This window comes from Narcine bancroftii, chromosome 4 (genome assembly GCF_036971445.1).
Source record: "Narcine bancroftii isolate sNarBan1 chromosome 4, sNarBan1.hap1, whole genome shotgun sequence".
Classification (NCBI taxonomy): domain Eukaryota; kingdom Metazoa; phylum Chordata; class Chondrichthyes; order Torpediniformes; family Narcinidae; genus Narcine; species Narcine bancroftii.
In genome coordinates this window covers 252,198,626-252,218,846 of record NC_091472.1, presented here as the reverse complement: position 1 = coordinate 252,218,846, position 20,221 = coordinate 252,198,626, and the positions used below count along the sequence as shown (strand labels likewise).

Genomic DNA, 20,221 nt, shown 5'->3' with positions numbered 1-20,221 from the left:
AACAAATCTTCTGCATTATATGGAAACTTACAATGAGAATTTTGCATTGTATATACCACAGTAGAAGATTTAAAATTCAAATGATATTTGAATTATATTGCTAAATTGTATTTAAATGAAACAGCAAATTGGTTTAACTACAGGTATTTTTAGGGCCTACCTTTGAAATTGAAATAAAGAACAGAATCCGAAACATTAATTTTCTTTCCATTAAAAACATTGTCATCGAGTAATTCACCATTGAAAATGACAGCCTGTAGAAGTGGGAGCAAAAAAAATTACCCTGAGTGACAAACAGCAACTGGAATACATTAAAATAACACTCATCATAGAGTAGGGATTAGACATTTTTCCTGCTTGATATCACATATCATATATCACAGAGACTCTAAATGTTACTCCTTCATATTCACAAAAGTGATTCTGCACTTTTCTTCTCAGGTTGGTGTAGCAGTTAGCGCAATGTCTTTACAGCGCCAGTGATCAGGACTGGACTGGGGTTCAAATCTCTTGCTGTCTGTAAGAAGTTTGTATGTTCTCCTCATGTCTGCGTGGGTTTTTCTCAGGGGGCTCCAGTTTCCATCGTACAAATCGCACTGGGGGTGTAGGTTAATGTGATGTAAATTGGGCGGCATTCACTGTTACCGTCCTGTATGTTGAAATTTATTTTAAAGATTCAAAAACTTACACTAAATGCTGGACAGCAGTTAAACTGCCTGAAGTATTAGAAGTTGATCCTTATTTAAATTTAGGAAACCTACTGGAATTTCCTCATCTAAAGATACATCTACTTTACAATTTGAGGTATGAGGTGTTTTCTGTTTCGCACCAATGTAAAACTTGTGTGTGATCTTGATTTGACTCCAAAAGGAACGGTATGAAACCCTCTGGAGCAGACAATCTCATGCTAACGATGGAATGTATTTACCATGTGGCAGAGTCGATCTAGACTTTAAAACTCATCTATTGAACCCCTACCCACTTTGCTACAATCTGAGGCACTTGCTGGAGGAACTGCTGTATTTGTGGAGGCAAAGAGATGGCCAGTATTTCAGGCCAAGGCTTTGTATCACGACTTTGTGTATAGAGGAAAAGAAGCCAATAAAAACTGAGAGGGAGGGGTGAGGTAAGGCCGGTAGGTGAAGTTGGGGACGATGGGCTGATGGAGCCAAGTATGGATAGGGAGGGGGGGAATTTTGAGTGAGGTTGGTGGGCAAAGTTCTGGTAGTCCAGACTGTGGCATCTGTACCCTTCCTACTGTTAAAATTGAACAGCAAGGTGTAATTTCATGAAGTATAGAACAGAGGAAGTTTCATAACTGCTTCAGACACATGGGAGACTACAAAGCGGAAATAAATCTTTTATACTGGCTCCCCTCTGCATTCTCGGACTTGATGAAGGGTTCTGACCAGAAACGTCAAACATTCTTTTTGACCCACTGCTGCTGCTGCTCAACCCATGAAGTTCTTCCAGCTGAATGCTTCCCCGCCCAACAGGATGGTATTTGCACATGCACATGCTTGTGCACCTTTCCATTGAGGAATCACAAATTCTTTTAAACATTAGGCTTAATATTGCATATCATTAAACCCATTACATTAACCACTACCCCCAGAACTTTATATCAAATTGAATTGTTTATTGTCACATGTACAGAGATGAGACCAAGCCAAAAATGTGTACACTAGAATATTAGCATCTCTTGCTGCTTGGCAGTAAGTCACCAAAGTCTTTTATTCATTTTACTTTCAAAATCCATATGCATATTCTGGCTATATGCCAAACTAATTTTGCACATTCAAAAGAAGAATATTTGAAGCATTTATAAATGCCCATGCTTATTTTACACTGTCTCCCTCATTTAGAGAGTATTTTTAAAGATATATTTTTAAACCGTGGAGGATCGATAACATCCTTTTAAATAGGCTATAAATGTGTCAGAGACTAGACAAAATGTATGATTGATGCACCAAGGGTCAAAGATCTCCCCAAGCATGTCCACTGTAAATAAGTGGCATTATTTAGAAGGCTTCTTAAAGAAATGCAAGTGTTTTTACTCTTTGTCCTGGTGGCAATGAACTTGAATGTGCTGTGTTGATTATAATTCAAACTGAACCTAGATTCAGAAATAAGATCTGAGAAGTATGACAATTAAGAAATTCTAATACAGCCTTTCTGCTGAGAAACACCATCATCAAAAAGACCCAAGTTTCAGTTCTGTGAGAGATACAAATTTGATTCTGGTTTGCCAAATTATTTTTAGTTAAAGAGCAAGTCAGTGATCCCATTAGCCATGTTTAAAGAGTTTGATCTACAATAGCACACATATGAATCGCACTTCTTCAGCTCCCTACAGGACAGGAGGACAAACTGCATTCCATTCAAATATCTCAATATTTTTGAAAAAATGTCAAAATATTTTTTAAAGTCCATTAGATTTGACAGACAAATACTGCATTTTCTTCACCGTGAACAAATGCAAGACTAATCAAGAATACATGAGCAACAAGTCATCCAGGATTTTTAGTATAATCTAAAAAAAAGAAAAAGCAGCTGAAGGTATTTGGCCTCCCACAGATGCTCTTCCGTTCAATACTAACATGGCTGATCTTTTATCTTAGCACCAAATTTGCACACTAACCCCCAGATCTCTTGATTCACTTTGCATCCCTAAAAATCTTTTATTCTCAGTGACTGAGCCTTCATTTGTCCTCCAATGTAGACAATTTCAAAAGATTAATTTCCCCTCGAGGGAAAGAACTTGTCTCTCAACTCTGCTATGAATGCCCAACACCTTATTTTGTGACTGCGCCACCCTAGCCAGAGGAAAACGTCGGTTTAATAGGAACATCTTCAGATGCTGGGATTATAGCGCAATACACAAGTGCTGGAAGAACTCAGCAGGTCATGCAGCGCCTATAGGAAGCAAAAGGTAACCAAAATTTCAGGCCTGAGCTAGTCGTCAACATATAGACAGGTGCCTGAATAAAAAGCTGGGGTGGGAGTAGAAGGGAAGAGGTGTCCGGGAGAGGAGGACAGACCAACAGGCAAGAGGTCATAGGTCATATAGAAGGGCAAAAGAGGTAAAAGCTGAGAAGTCACCGGGTGAGGAGTAGCATTCTGAATGGAGAGAAAAAGGAGACCGAGAGGTAGGGAAAGAGAGAGAAATGGGGAAAGGGCCTCATGGAAACAGGAGATGTCAATGTTAATGCCATCTGGTTGGAGTGTGCCCAGACAGAAAACATGATCCCTGCATCTACTCACTCATTAAGTTTTTGAAGAACTTTGTATATTTCTAAATGTTTTATTGTCATTCTTCTCATCTCCATTTAACATCGGCAAGTTCCTCCACAGGACTGAGGTAAAGATTGACCAAGCCAAGGACAAAATGGTAGTTTTAAAAGAGCACCTTATAGAAAGGGGAGAAGGTGGAATATAGAATTCTGGAGCACAGTGCCTGCTCTGCTGAAGTCATAGTCAGAAAACACCAGCTTCATTTTCAATTTAAATTTAATATTAAGACGTACAGCACAGTAACAGGCCCTTTCGGCCCACAGGCCCGTGCCTCCCAATTATACCAATTGACCTGCAGCTCCATCACATTCTGAAGGGTGGGAAGAAACAAGAGTTCCCAAGGGAAACCCACTCAGACGTGGGGAGAATGTACAAACATCTTACAGACAGTGCAGGATTTGAGCCCCTGTCCAGATCGCTGGCACTGGAACAGAATTGCGCTAACTGCTACGCTTACCATGCCACCCACTTTATTGTCATATACATAGGCACAATGTACAGATTCACTCAAGTTCTTATTTACATGCTTGTAGCAGCAATAGCTGAGCAGCAATTTCAGAATTTATTTGGATGTTTGTAGCACATATAATAAATCAATCTTTGCTTCTCATGTGAGGCAACTGTATATGAAAGTTCTGAAATAATCATCGAAGACCACTTTTCTTGATCCTGTATTGCACAAAAAACAATGGATTAATATTTTCTTTTACTTTAGTCACAAATGGAATAGTTCTCCACTTATATGCCTTGCAATTAAAAAAAACTCTTAATTTTCCAGGATGCTTTTTATCATTAGACAGTCCCTCAAGATTGATGATGAGTTCCTTCCATTCTGATTTTGTTGGTTCTAACTTAGCTATGGAGTCTTAAACAGGAACCTCAGGCATTTCCATAGACAGGCAGAAGGTGTCAGATGGGTTCTTAGTCTGTGAGGTGCATTGCTGGAACAGTTATTCGCTGCACTCCTGATGCATGGTCACGAGGTTTGCAATTATACCTCTTCCACTTTGAGCAGACATGGGCCCAGAGATTAGGGGAGTCAGTGAAAGTGTTACACTTCTTAGTATATCACTGAATCTTTTTGTTTGTCTGCCTAATAACTTCTTTCCACAACAGAGCTTAAAATACTGTTCCAAAACTCTGGTGCTGGGCAGGGATTCGATGTGGACTCTGCAACAAAGCTAAGTGTAAGTAGGGCCTCAATTTTGGCCAGAGAGAGCACTTTGACATCAATTTGCATGTCCTTCCAATGAATTGGGATAATTTGTGAAGCAAGCACTGGTTGTATTTCTCCAGGGCCTTGAGATGTCTGTTGTTGGTAGTTTACATCTAAGATGGAGAGTAGGGATCACTGCTACCAGGTAGTTTTGGGTGTCAGTCCTTAGTTGAAGGTCAGTTCAACAATCGTATTTAGGGCTGAGGTATTTAGATCTGGCAGCCTTTGGGTTCATGCTTGGCTAAATGAACACAAGAGGGATTCAGCCTCCTTGAACAACAGAACAGACTCTTTCGTTTGGAGAGCAAGGCTGGGATTGGCACCTGTTAGAGAAGGAATTTGAGGCTGCCACAGCAGCACTGAATTCAGCATGTGTTCAAAAGATTTTTTTTAAGTCCAATGAAGGAATAGTTTATGGAAAGTGAGTCTGTTTATTTCAAAATTTAAAGAATCAGTACAAGTTCCAAGATCCTTCAGGTTAATGTACTCTCTGCTAAAGATTTAAGTATTTTTGGCATTGTATGTGAAATTTAGTGTTTCTGTGGTTTGTTGTCATTTTCAAAAAAAATCGAGCATCAAGCATGATAAATTAGATTTTTTAAATTAAAATGTTAGTTGATGCCTTTTGACTTCATTATTCCATATCAAAAGTTAAAGGAACTTATCTTAATAAGTAACACATGGGCTAATGCAAATTTTTCCCTTATGAGATTTAATTGCAGGATATTATAATGAGTGCATTAAGTAGAATTGTGCAAATCATATGATAAGCACAGAGGAATTTGTAGTGTGCCACTTTTGTCCCAACATCTTTTGTGCAGTTGTCAAGAGTTGGGTATTCTTATGCATATGCTGTATATCAGTGAGAATTATTAAGCTGGTTTATTTGATGCAACAGCTTACTGTCACTTGACACCCTGGAGCAGGGTGTCCAGACAACGAACATGATTTTCTGCTCTGATATTGTGGGTGCATCAAGAAAAAGCTAATCTCTTCCCACTGGATGGGATGGATAAAAGCATGGATCATGCTGGAGCAGATTAATTTTGCCCTTGACATTTTGTTCGGGATTGGCATGAGCAGAGATCGAAATTTAGATTGTTCGCCGACCAATAGAGCAGAGGAATAGTAACCAATGAAAGTGGACCAGAGACAAAATGCCATACAGCCAGTTCCCTCTGTGGCTTTTGACATTTCCTTGTGCCAAAAAGCCATGTTGAGATTTCCACAGAGTTTTTAAACAATGGAGCTGCCAATATTTCAGAAAAATATAGGATTTCAGTAATTGTTTAACATGACCCTTAAGGCTATTCTGGAATTACACCAAAGTTATTAATGGACCCCCCTTTATACCATTTGCTGGTATTTCACTCATGGTTCACCAGATTGTCCCATAACTGTCCAAAACTTGTTCTATGCGCTGATGGTTGTAAACTCATAAATGAACTTATAAAGGAAGAACTACAATTTCACTGTGCCCAAAAGACTGAATAAATCTTGCCACACTAATCCAAAAACACAGCTCGAGATTTTATTGGCAAAATTATGTAGTATTTGGAATTATTACAAAATGTACAATCATGAAATAAGTCACATTCATGAGCCTAAAATTTGCATGTAATAAATTCATTTTCATACATGTGGCAAGATTGAAATTGAAAGCTGTTCATGAACAAATTTGAATGTAAGACTATTATTCATACACTCATCACATCTTCCAGAGCTTATAAAGATACACGTTTACGATTATTGTCACGTATACTGTGAAAAGCTTTGTATTTTGTGCTATGCAACAAGTCTATCCATTCCTGAGTACAGCAGAACAGAATGCTGGGGTACAGAGAGTTTAGTTCAAATGGCGTAAGGGCAATATTATTTCAACCATATGTGGCTCATTCAGTTGTCTGACAGTCGTGAGAAACTCTTTAAATCTAGTGGACCATGATTTCACACTCTTGAATCTTCTTCCCGACAGAGGGAAGGAAAAGGGAGTGTGTCCAGTGTTGGGTGACTACATTGTCTATGCTTTACCTTCACCGTTGCCTCAGAAAAGCATGTTATTACATTAAAGCAAATTAATGCTTTAATATATAGGATCTCCCAATGGCCAACCATTTCAATTCCATATATCATTCCCACACCAGTATGTCTGTACATGGCCTCATTCACTGCCAAACCGATGCTCCCCACAAATTGGAGGAACACCTAATATTCCGTCTGACATTAACTTCTCCATGTTCTCTCCCAAGTCTCTTTCTTTCCTTGTCCCTCTCTCACCTTTCCTCCACCTCACCACACCCTTCTGTCCTTACTCCTATCAGAGCTACCCTCTCTCCCATACCTCTCCTTCTACCCTCCCACCTGTATCCATTGATGATTCATTGTTAGCCTGTGCTCCTCCCCTTGCATCTCTCTCCCTCCCTCCTCCCCTTTTCCCCCACTTTTAATTCAGGTAGCTGCCTGTTTTTCCTTATACCTGATGAAAGGCCTAGGCCGAAACATGAGGTGCTTTCAAATTGCAGCACTGGGGTAGCCCTCGTGGGACCCGAGTGAGTTACATTTAAGCAGGATGTGCCTTTCAAACCTGCATGTTAAATCACCAACCCAGTGATTTAAGGGGAATCCCGCCCCTTCGATGACATGGTAAGTGATGTGTCACGCAGTCACAGGCAGCCCCACAGGGAATCCCTTTCTGTTTAAAATAAAGTTTTCCTAAAAGTCCCCAAGTCAGTCATGCTCCCACCCCCCCCCCCCCCACCCCGGTCCCGGCCATCAGTCACCCCCCCCCATTCTCAACAATCATTCCTTCTCCCACCCACTGACATGCCATTGCCATGAACAGGGTACGGGGTGCCACCATGGTCCCACTGCCGCGAATAGGGGGAGGGGATGCTGCCATGAAGTGCCACTCTGGTTCGCGATGATGGCTCAATGCAGGGTTGGGGATTATGGGTAAGGAAGACAGCCATTGCTTCCACACTCCCGCATTGACCCGTTGCCGCGAATCAGAGCAGCACGTCACTGCAGCAACCCCTCCCCCCATTCGCGGCAGTGGCACATTGCGGCAGCCCTCTCCCCATTTGTGGCAGTGGGACATCACGACAGCACCTCCCCCTCACCCGCTCGCGGCAGTAGCACATTGCAGCACATTCAACAATCTGTAACTGTAAACATTACAAATAAAGATGTTACTTTCAGCTATAAAGTATAAATAAAGTGGCTTCCATTTTATGTTAGTTGCTTCCAGGATAGATTACATACGAGTATAAAATGAAAGCTTTGATTTTATCAAACATAATATATTTTTTTTAAATCCACTGTTGCCAAACTGTTCTATAGAAAGTTAACAGCTTCATGAAATATTAAGGAAATTTTGCTTAGAAATTCGTCGCTTCTTGAAAGCATTTGCCCTAACATGACTGTATGGGATCCATGTTCATTTAAATGGGTATTGTAGAGCACGTCGAAAGAACCAAAGACTTGTTGATCCAAACCAAGGCTTTTATTAACTAAAAGACTGGAGCGTATCACAAGTAGGTCGACCAATCCAGAAAGACCTGGTCTGGCTAGGAGCAATCCTTTAAGTAAGTGTGGCTACACTCTCAGCCAATCACAGTCATCCTACACTACAATCTGTACATAGACACATTGGTGATAGTATCTGTACTATCACAGGTATCACTGCATATATTAAGGCACTGGTGCACTCAAGCAGCATGTTTCTCCCACAGCTGCGCACACTGAATAATTTCAGGAATCATAAACCAAGTTTATGATGTGGCATTGTGGTTGGAGCTCCTAAAATGACAATGCTAAACTATTTCTAAGTCTCAATTCAGGTAAAATGAGAACTAGTGTTGGAGTGGGCACCTGCTTCTCCGTAACGGATATGGAGGCAATGGCTGAGAACGTGAATACCACTGATCTCAACTCCCCAGACCCAAAGTAATGGGTGGTTTCAGCTAAACAATGATGGGAAATGTGGCCCTTCATTTTATCCAAGCTGAACCAGCAGTTACACACTAAAAAGGATTGTTAAACTTTTCTCCGAAGTGCCACATATCTATTTTCTTCAGATCGAGCCTAATTTTCTAACCACCACTTTGTCAAGCATATATTTGATTATATTTATATAAATATCACCTGCATGTACTTATGCTGTAAACACCAAGTAAAGCGAGTTCCTTGCTGGCTCGAGTGGAATAAAGCAAACAGCTTTGTTCAAAAGCTCCCGTTTCCTGCAACTTGTATTGCAAGTAAAAATCACCAGAACCCTGTCCATGGTTTACAATCAGAGACAAGAATCAGAAAAGAAAACGAAAAGTGGGGATAAAAGCAATTGTGCCGTTATTAGTTCATTATTTCAATTATTATTTCAAGGGCTCAATGAAAATTCCAAGGCTGCCAGCAACAATGGCAAAGCCAGGGAATTTGTGGAAGTCATTTGGGTCTGCACAAAATTGTTTTTCCCTGTAAGAGAGGAACAATTATTCTCCATGCTACACTGACTCGCCAAAACAAAATTAAGTAAGAAATGCAAAGCAAGTCTGCATTTGTGAAACAAACTGAAATGAGAGATGCAAATGCACACGAGGCTTGAGTGCTGTAGTACTGTTCTTTTTTGTGGGAAAGAGAAGTTAATACCAACCCCAGAACAAGTAGGCTTAATGGGCAGAACAAAGTGCATGAGTCATGCAGGAGAGGAGGGACATGTTGCTTTATGACCCAAAATATTTTCAAGTTGGAAGGAAAGGCAAAGCTGGAAATGTGCAGACATTAGTGGAGAAAAGGAAAAAAAAAGACATCAATATTATTTCCAGAAATTAGTCCCAAAAAATCTGTTGCACATTCATTAATTTTGTAGCTCCTGGGAACTGTTATTTGCAGAAATGGTCCAAAACAATCCAATCTGTTTGAGAGTTCAGAGAGCTGCAAATACAACGGATGCAATCAAAAGCTGACTTGGGGGAAATCAGGGACGAAAATATATGGTTGCTCAATTTGCAGATGATGCACAAGAAGAACATAGGAAAATAATGAAGGGATATCGAACAGGGGACTAGGTAGATATTATGTGGAAAAACATGAAAAAGTAAATGGATGTTATCTAAATAGTGAGAGTTTGCAGAGCTCCAAGATGCAAAGAGGTCTGGTTAACCTCTTGCATGATTTACAAAAGGTTAATGAGCAGGTAAAGCAAGTAATTAAGAAAGCCAACAGAATGTTATCATTTACTGCTAAGGGAATTGAATGCATTAGAAGTAGGTCTAATATACTGATCTCATTATTTCAGGAGGGAATTGTTGGTTAGAATCATGAAGCCTCTGCAATTCCCAAACAGGAGAGAATTTGTAATGAAATATTGCATTTATTTTGCAGTTCTATATGTTTCAATTATGTAGGCCATTTATAAGTACTGCACACTGTACTGATCTCCTCGTTTAAGGAGTGATGTTAATGTTTTGGAAGACTTACTAGAATAAAATCGTGACATTACATTGACTAATGGGGAATGTTTGGAAAGGGTAAGCTTGTATCCACCAGAACATAAAAAGTCAACTCAACTTGATTGAAATGAATGATACTGAGGGGTAATTTCAGGGGATGGAGATGGAATGCTTCCTCTTCTCACTGAATCTAGAACTAGGGTGCCTATTTAAGATAGAAATGGAGTGAAAGTTCCCCTTGGGTCATCAAACTTTTGAACTCTGTTTCAAAACATGGTGGAGTCATTGAATATATTTAAGGCAAATGTAGATAAATACATAACAAAAGAGAAGGTCTAAGATTGCCATAGATGGATGCAATGCAGAGAAGTTACATTCAGATCAGACATGCTTAAGGGCTCAATGGCATACACCTGCTCCTATTTTGTACCTTCATGTATGAATCTCAGAAAAATAGAAGATACTTGTGTTTAAAATTTTTTTGGCTGATTCACACAGAAAGAAATCCATGTGCGGTCAAACATGCAAAAAAAAATCCATTATGGTAGTTGCAATAAAACACATCAAATCAAATCTAAAACAAAAAGGCCTTGCATTAGATTTGACGTATTGAATTAAGACTCACATGGAAAAAGCAGCCCAGAATGCTTGGGTATTATCATACCAGAGGCATACAGTACAATCACAGAATGACACCCAAAGCTTGGGTCCAGTCACAATAAATAGCAGTCTGCAAAAGGCATGTATCATCGTTATGGATGTATCAGAGGTCAGCCTCAGATAACCATTCTTTTAAAGAGTCTAGTAGCCACTCATCAAAAAAATACATAGTACTAAAATGTCATTTAAAACACTGGGCAAAAAAGTAGTGTAGCAATTTATCTTTCTTTAGCAACAACAATGTAGAAAGAACTAGTTTCTCAAAAATTATAATAATGGAATGTGTCATCTGCACAATATTATAATCTCTGCAGTCATACAAAACTCACTTTTCATTTGACTTTGTCAATAATACCAGAAAACTTTAAGATTGTAAGTATTGTTTGATAGAAGGCATCGACAGAAGCATATTGTCACAGCGACACACAGTTCTGTTATCGGAAAGGTCACACTTGATGAAAAGTTACAAGCGCTAAACCCAAGTCAGTAACAAGAACAATTTTGAATCTTAGACTTGATAACATTTGTAAGTCTTAAGGCAGATGCATGAATGGAATGCCAGCAGAATTAGTGCCTGAACATGAAAGACAGTTTAATTTAGATTTATTTTACTATTTTAACAATATACACTGGTAGCTATTTATTATCCTTTATCCAATAAATAGTTTTACAAAAACCTTGAAGAAATGGGTTACTCCTGCTTTATTGTTATCTTAAAATCCACCAGCTACTGAGTATGTGATTGATTTTTTTTTAATTTTTAAAATTTTTCCCACTATGAACCATATCAACCAAAATACACACAAACATTTCCCTCTTGAATATACACAGTGTCATTTTCTCCCCTTTTTCCCCCCTCCCTCCTTCCCACCCCCCTCCAAACCCACTAAACGTTCAACATATACAATACAATAAACCTAATAAACAATGTCGTCACACAATGAAAATAAACAAGAAAATTGTGTCATCTACTTTTACACACTGGGTCAGTTCATTTCATCTTCTTCTCATTCGATCATTTTAGGGGGTGGAGGTCCACGGTAGGCCCTCTCTGTTGTGTTCCATGTACGGATCCCAAATTTGTTCGAATAATTTAAAAAATAAAGTCACAGTATATGTAATTTTTTTCCAGTGGAATACATTTATTCATTCCTATGTACTATTGCTGTACTCTCAGGCTCTCTTCTAAGTATGTGATTGATATTGAGCCAAGTTGATCTATTTATACAAGGACCTCATCTCCACTCTGTGGTAGGTGCTTTAACTCTGCCACCATGTTATGATCTACTGAGAGAAGAAACTCCTCCTTGTCTCTGTTTTTAATAGGCAGCTCTTTATTCTGAAACTGTGTCTCCAAGTTCTAAATATAAGCACCTGACAATTTGACATTTTTGACAATTTGAAATCTGACAATTTCCTGCACACTCACTTAATGCTTTGCATCATTTTTCTCTCCTTACTACAGTCCAATCCACCTAACTTTGTATCATTAGGCACATATGGCAATAGTGGACTTGGTCCCTTTATCCAGCCCGTAGAACACATTGTAAATAGTTGAGGCCCTAACATTATGGCTTCTGACTAACTTCTGTTTGCTAATCCAAAAATTGCTAATTTATTTCAAATTTGTTTCCTGTTAGTTAATCATTTCCCTACCCATGCCAATAGATTAACCACAACTCATGTCCTGAATTCTTATGCAACAATGTGACACTAAATCAAACATTTTGCACATGGATCAACATCACTGCACAGCAAGACTCTTATAGAGAATTGGTGACAAGGATGAAAACAAAATATTCTACACTCCAGCCAACAGAATCTATGGGATTTTGAGTATAGAGGATGTCAGAGGTGAGAATTATGAGGTGAAAATGATGACTGGGATGAATTTGAGCTGCAACAGAACAAAACCACGTGTTTGTCCGCAGTGAGAAAAGGAAGAAACTCAAGAAAACGACAACAAAAGAGTGAGAATAAGCAGCACGGGCGGAGTGGATTTACTTTGTTTCTAAATAATACGTAATAAAAATTGCACAAGGATGTATTGGGGAATATAGAGAAACTGAAGACTGATATGATGATGTAGATAGGTTCAATATGTACTGCATTGCCCATGTGAGGGATACTGACACCTGCAATAAAAACAGGTACTGTTTTTAAAGAAAGATGGGGAGTAGAACATAGTCTGATCAAGAGACTATTGGTAAAAAAACCAAGTACCACGTCTTATAGTTATGTGACCATGTTGGAAATCATCTGTCCCCAGAACCCATAGTAATAGCTGAAAGATACAAATTCTATAACCAGAAAGCAAAAGGGTGCTGAAACAGTTAGCTGATATTTGGCTGAATTGCATACGTTGTCTGAGACATATAGTTTTGGTAACTACTTGGACGAGGCTTTGAGAGACAGATTGGTGATCGGTTTGGTGGACCATCCCAACAAAAATTGCCAAGTTAAAAAAATTTGGACATCAAGTCCACCTATGAGATAGCATTGGGTTTCAAAATGGCCACTCATAACACTGATATTATACAAGAGGAGCACATGGTGAACAGAATGGATTAACAAGATTACAAAAGTGACTCCAAGGTTGACGGGGCATTGGGATTAAAGTACATCTGTAGTGCATTTGATCACAGGTCAGAAATTCTTTAAAAATTAACAATGAATCGGTCCAAAAGATCTGAAAGAAAAATTACTGCCCAAACTTAAAAATGAGATAGTCTGACACTGTGTTAAAGACGATTACAGGAGAGAAAGTTAAAGTGCTAGGGAAATTTAACATGGACATCAAGTATAAGGGACAGATAAAGAAAGGATTGCCTCTCTACATTATAGATACAAAGGACCCATCTTGTTTGGAAGGGATTGGTTGGTACACATCCAACTTGATTGGAAGGCATTTGGTGCAGTGAAGAATGTACAAACTTGATAATTTTAAAAAAATCAAAGCTGCAACAGGTGCTTCAGAAGTACCAGACAGTGTTTGGGAAAAATTCAGGGAGTCCAGGTCAAATTTCAAATGAAACCAGAAGCAAAGCCCATGTTCTTTAAGCCAAGGGCAGTACCTTTTGCTCTCAAAAAGGGAATTGAGACTGAACTCACAGATTAGAAAGTGAAGGAATAACCTAGAAACTTAATACAGTGATTGGGCAGCTCATATTGTACCGGTCAGAAAACCCAGTGGTGAAATATGAATTTGTGATGATTATAAAGGTCACAATTAACCAAGTGCAACATTTCATGAAAATTCATTTTCCGTGTTCTTCCCTGCTGATCTTGGTGCAGTCAGTGACGAACATGGTGAAAGGTTTCACCTGGACATTATGACCATGGAAAAGTGGTATCAGGGCAACTGGAACCCATCAATGATGGCCGACTATTGTTGGACATTGACACAAGAGGAATCGGATGCTGAGCAAACATCAGTTGAACTAACGCAATGTGTCAGCGTCATTATGTGATTAAACATGCTAAAATCAATAAAAATTAATTTAATGTTTCTCCAACCCTACATGATACAGCAAATCTGAAATTATCTTTGTGTCTAGCTTGAAGTTGTCTATTATAATTCCCTTTTTTTTTCAGCAAGGAAACATTTTGAAAAAATTTGTTGTCCAGTGTTATTGCATAAAGTCATGATCTCTCCTACCATTTTCCCATTCAAAATGAAGATCAAACTGAGATTCTTTTGATATTTCCCTTCTCTTGGAATTAGAACGATGAAAGTTTTCTCCAAAATGTAGCTGTGCTTATTTACCTGGTATTTTGTGGTAACTTTGCAAAAATAATGTGAATGATCACACACACTAAGTTTCAGAGTTTCTGTGATTTCCTCCCCCCCCCCCCCCCCACAGATGTTGTTTCAAAGGATGGAGAAATGCCTTTTCCCCTGTCTTAAAGGGTTACTCAACATAATTTTCAATTAAACTGAATATCATAAACAAAGTTCAACTCACATATGTTTGTTCATTGCGATTTTTGCACAATGAGCACTTGATGTAATTTCATCTGCTCAATTTTGTCACCCCCTTATATTATAAACTTCGAGACTGTCTTCAAAATTCTCATAGATTAGCTGTAGCAGACTTTCTCCATTAGTAAACCTAGATCCCACTTTCAGGCAATTATAATCCATAAATTCAATGCATGATGACATAGTTCAGGGGGAGGAACACATGTAATAACAAGATCTTCTTGAACTATATGAAGAGAATATCTTAATCCTTCCATGTATTCCTCCCATATTCCTCACTGCAGGGTGATTAATAAATAAGCCCATTGCGCAAATTGTCGATGATCCAGGTACTATTATTTTAGGGTCTTTTATTTTACAATCAATACATCAGAGTCTTGCTTTCATCTTCCTTAACTTCTTGCTTTTGCTGTAAACAAGAAAAATAATAAATCATAATACAGCAATTCCTTTTGCAGACTAAAAGAATGCCCCTTTTTCTTGCACAATCTTTCCCTATAAAAATGACCACCCAAGCTATGAAGAAAGCACACTTTCTCCCTGTAACTCCACAGCCTTTGTTAGAACTCGAATTAAGCTAATGTTTATTCCTTTTGTTTCTTATAATTGACAGAAAATGGCAGCAAATTCTCCTGGAACAGCTCTCTCCTTATATGGAATACCACCTCCTCTGCAAATATGGGCTTCTTGACATTATTATTTGAGTGACCTTTGCTAAGCACACTGTGACAAGAAAGCAGCTTCAATCATCTTCAGTCATCAGTGGCTTTCACCATCCACACAGGAGCCTGAAGATGAACACCCAACAGTACAAAAACAACTTCTTCCCCTCTACCATCAGATTTCTGAAAGGACAATGAATCATGTTATTTTGCCCTAATTTTTTTATTTGTAAAAATGCAATTTATACCAATTTTTGCACCTGTAATGCTGCTACAAAACAATCAATTTTGTGACATGTTCATAATAATAAGTTATTCTGACAATAGTTACTCATTTAATGTCCCTTTATTATTGTATCAATTTCTTGTTACAACAGTTCCAGAACATCATTACTTGTCTATTAACTGGCCAAGTCATTAAACATTTCAATTTATTTAGTGTTTCTTTTTGTCAAACTAACATAAATATTTTTCATGAGAATTTCAGCCTTACACAAACAAATACGATTTTCATATGTTATTCAGTGTAGTTGAGAGCTAATGTATAACAAGTCAGATACTGGTGTTCGGAGAGAATATAGAAAGACCTCCAAAACCACATGGGGAGTCACGTGATGTTGAGAGAGTAGGAGCAAAAAAAAATAAAAGCTCCAGGGAAAACAAAGTGAATCCAAATAGCCAATAAAGATTTCAAAAGTGAAAAAAAAAGTACCAGAAGAATCAAATAAACACTGAAGCAATGGGGAAGAAGGATAAGAAGATTACCTTAAAAGAAATCCCGAATCCAGTCCCCACGATGATCAAGAGTAGTGGCCTCACAGCAGTGAAGATTGCAGAGCCTGCCCGAGGTATTTGAAGGTGGAGAAGAGGACGGAGTCACGGCCCACCCCACAAGCAGACAGGCCACCTAGATCACCTGCCTGAGACCCTGGTCTCATGGCAGTGAAGATGGGAGAGCCTGCCCAAGGTATCCAAAGGTGGAGAAGAGGACAGAATCGCAACCCACCCCACAAGCAGACAGGCCACCTAGATCATCTGCATGAGACCCTGAAGGTTCACTTTCATGGCCCTAGGAAAGAGCACAAGCACCGCCGCAGAGAAGATTATGCCTGCACTGCAAGGTGATCCCCGTGCTCAGAGGGAAAGTAAGGCTGAAAGCAGCATCGGCACCTGAAGCAATGGAGGGTGAAGGGAGGCATGGGTGACATCGACCCTGCACCGAAATACCAGAGAGCAGAGAAAAGGTGCCGGCAACACCACAAAAGTGACCCTACTTGTAAAATGGGATGAATCCCATGAACAGCGGCAATGGTGCAGTGGAAGTGCAGATGACTCCAAGCCAACAGTGGAGGTGTTGGGAAGCAGCAATGTGGAAAGCAACACAGATGAAGAGGATGGCCTGACACCACCAATAGAGAAGAGAAGATAAGCAGGACAGAAAGAAAGAGGGATTGGAGCCTTTCATGAAGAACATTAAAGAAATTATGGAGACTGTGGTGGAGGCTTCAGAAAGTAGAATAAAGTTTTAAAATATCTGTCAATGGAAATGGGAGAAGTCAGGAAAGATGAGGGAGAATTGTCATGGAGGGTGACTATGGTAGGAGAAAGGGTGGAGGACAATATGCAAATATTGGAAAGTGACAGGATGCTTGGGTAATGGAGAAAGAAAAATATGGGAAAGAAAACAGACTCACTTGAAAATCTACGTAAAAGAAATAATATAAAAATTGTAGGGGTAAAAGAGGAGGTAGAAGGGAGGGACCCAATAACGTTCTTCAGGGAATGGATCCTGGAGATATTGGGGTAAGAAAGAATTGTGGGGGGGGACCTTCAGATAGAAAGGACTCATCGATCTCCCTTCCCAAAGCCAGATCTGGGACAGAGACCTTGCTCTGCCTTGATTAGACTCACAAATTATCAGGATAGGGAAAAAGTCATAAGCACGACAGCTTTGGGGGCAAGAGAAAGAGAGGTGATGCTGCAGAATTTGAAGGGGTAAAATCCTCATTTACCCAGATAAAAGCAAGGCGCCTTTAAAAAAGCACACAGAGTTTGACCCAGTTAGAAATAAATCTTAAGAAATAAAGGAATTGGAACTACTTTATTGTATCCAGCAACCCTGAAGATATTTTTATCCAGGGGTGGAAAGAATTTTTATTTTAATCGAGGCCAAAGAGGTACTAAAAATGCAAATATTCTGGTTGCCACCTGAAAAAAACCCTAAGGGAAATGGCAAGAGAAAGGCAAAAGACCTTGTAAATAATTGGTTGTAAATAATGTAAATATAATAGAAATAAGTATTACACTTTGTTTATCAAAAATGTTAAAACATTTTAAAAAAGAGAAAATGTTTGTTGCAAGCTCCTGAATGACCGAGGACGAGGTGAGATGGAAAGAAGGGTGCAATGAGCACGCTCCAAGACGAGAAGAAAGGTGGTGCCAAAAGTTCTTGAGCTGGTTCATGGGGAAGGGAAGAATAGATGCTAGGGAAAAGATGTAAAAATTATATGTTATTTGTTTGTTTGTTTTTTAGCCTTTTTTAAAGTTTTCTAGAACTTATTTTGAATATGGTCAGCAGAGCCAAAAGGACAAGCATCACGGACTGGGTAAAGGGTAAAAATCTTGAGAGAGAGGTAAAGGGAAGGAATCAGGGGAAGAGCACTGGGGCGATAGATGAAACAGTTACATTTTTAAGCTTCAATGTCAATGGCATAAATGGAACAGTGAAGAGGAAACATCTTTGCTCACATTTAGAAAAAGAAGGCAGGTGGATGTGGCCTTTATACAAGACCCACCTTACAAGGAACAAACATCAAAAATTAAAAAGCGGTTTGGTGGAACATTGATAATGTCCTCCTTTAACTCTAAGGCTAGGGGAGTAGCTATTTTAATAGGGAAAAACATTCCAGTAAAGGTGGAAGATATGGTCATAGGCCCAGTGGGAAGATTCATAATTATACACTGTCAAATATATTCAGAACCCACGATGCTAATGAATATATATGCCCCCAATTTTGACAATTAAAAATTTATACAAAATGTTTTTTTACACTTGGCAGAATGACAGGAAAATGTCATAATTGGAGGGATTTTAATTTTTTTTTGCCTGGATCCAGTATTGGATAAATCAGCAAAGAAAGTGACAAGAGCAAAACAACTCTAGACCTCATGAAAGAGTTAAATCTGGTGGACACTTGTAGACAATGGCATCCAAGAGAGAGAGGTTACTCCTTTTACTTGAAACAACATGATTCTTACAGCAGAATTGACTTGTTTCTTGCCTCCGCTCAGCTCGAAGGTATAATTGTAGAAAATGAGTACAGAGGAAAGCTATTATCAGATCATTTGCCTTTCACTTTAACCATTGTCACACCAGACAATCAAGCTACAGCATATAGGTGGCACCTTATCCCATTGCTTTTTAAAAAATAATGGAATTTTGTAGTTATATTAGACTCCAAATAGAAATATTTTGAGACACAAACTGTACCTCTACTGTCAACAAATTTTTGATATGGTATACATTAAAAGCCCATCTGAGAGGTCAAATAATTGGATATACTAAAGGCATTAAAAATAATACATGAGGGAGGTCAATGAATTTGGACAAGAGATAACTCATTTGGAAAAGGACTACTGAAAATCAGGCTCTGAGGAAAATATAGAATGTTAATAAATTTAAAAATCCTTAATTACAATACCATGCAAACATAGAAGATGGAAAAAGTGATATTAAGATCCAAACAAAGGCACTATGAGCTAGGGGAAAGAGCTCATAAGATACAGTCTTGGCACTTGATGGTGGAGGAAACCGTAAGGACAATTATTGCAATTCAAAATGAAGCAGACTGAATTTCTTATTAACCAAAAGAAATAAACAAAGCATTTAGGCAGTTTTATATGCAATTATATAAATTTGAATCAACAGGTAACTTTGATAAAATAGAGGAATTCCTTCTAATTTGGAATGATCAAATTTAGAGCCTGAGGTGTGGGAAGGATTAGATACTCCCTTCTCTGAGGAATAAATAGTAAAAGCATTGAACTCACTTCAAATTAGCAGGTCTCCGGGAGAGGATGGTTTCCCTCCAGAATTGTACACAGAATTCAAGAACCTTTTGATACCACTGTTTATGAATGTGGAGGAACAGGCAGCTGGGACTCACAACTCTCTGGAGACTTTCTCAATGGCAATAATTACAGTAATTCCCAAAAAGGATAAAGATTCACTAAAGCTGTCTTCTTATAAACCAATCTCACTTCTGAACACAGATTATAAAATAATAGCCAAAGTTCTGGCAAACAGATTGGCTCAGTATTTACCAAAATTAATAAATCCAGATCAGGTAGGGTTCATGCAGAAAAGGCAATCGGCAGATAATATAAGTACGCTACTTAATATAATACACCTGGCACAGTCAAGGGCAGACCCAAGTATAGCCATGGCACTGGACATGGAAAAAGCTTTTGATTGACTGGAGTGCTGGAAAAATTTATGTTGGGACAATCATTCATAAATTGAGTCAAGATGTTATACCATAAAACCAGGGCCAAAATTGTCACTAATGGGCAAATATCTCCAACCTTCCCACTGACCAGATCTGGTAGACAGGGTTGTTGGCTATCTATTCATATTAGCTATTATTAGCAGAAGCCATTTGCTGGGATCCAGGCATCAAATGATTTAGAGTGGGCCAAGAAGAACATAAAATTAATTTATTTGCAGATCATGTGTTGATATATTTGACAGAACAAGTAGTGTCATTGACCATATTACAGACTATACTGGAGGACTATCATAAAATAGCAGGGTACAAAATCAATTGTGATACTAACAAATGGGGATTATGAGGAATATCAACAAGATTAAGTTTAAGTTGTCACAAAAGTATATCAGGATAAGGGTGGCCAAAATTTATATAAACTGAATTATCTTCCCCTGCTTAGAAAGATTGAGGAG

The 20,221-nt window shown here is 38.7% G+C and overlaps 1 protein-coding gene across 7 annotated transcripts in view; it reads right to left on the bottom strand.

Moving 5' to 3' along the window:
• The window catches only part of LOC138761862 (calcitonin gene-related peptide type 1 receptor-like), a 95,762-nt gene that overhangs the window by 41,010 nt on the left and 34,531 nt on the right, over window positions 1-20,221 (bottom strand). For 5 of the 7 annotated variants that reach the window (XM_069934756.1, XM_069934757.1, XM_069934752.1 and 2 more), the window contains one exon: window positions 161-254. In XM_069934756.1, the coding sequence (XP_069790857.1) occupies window positions 161-241 (81 nt within the window). In that variant the 5' untranslated portion in view covers window positions 242-254. Of the gene's footprint in view, window positions 1-160; window positions 255-3,817; window positions 3,964-20,221 lie in introns of all 7 variants that reach the window. The other 2 variants (XM_069934753.1, XM_069934754.1) reach the window with 1 other exon arrangement.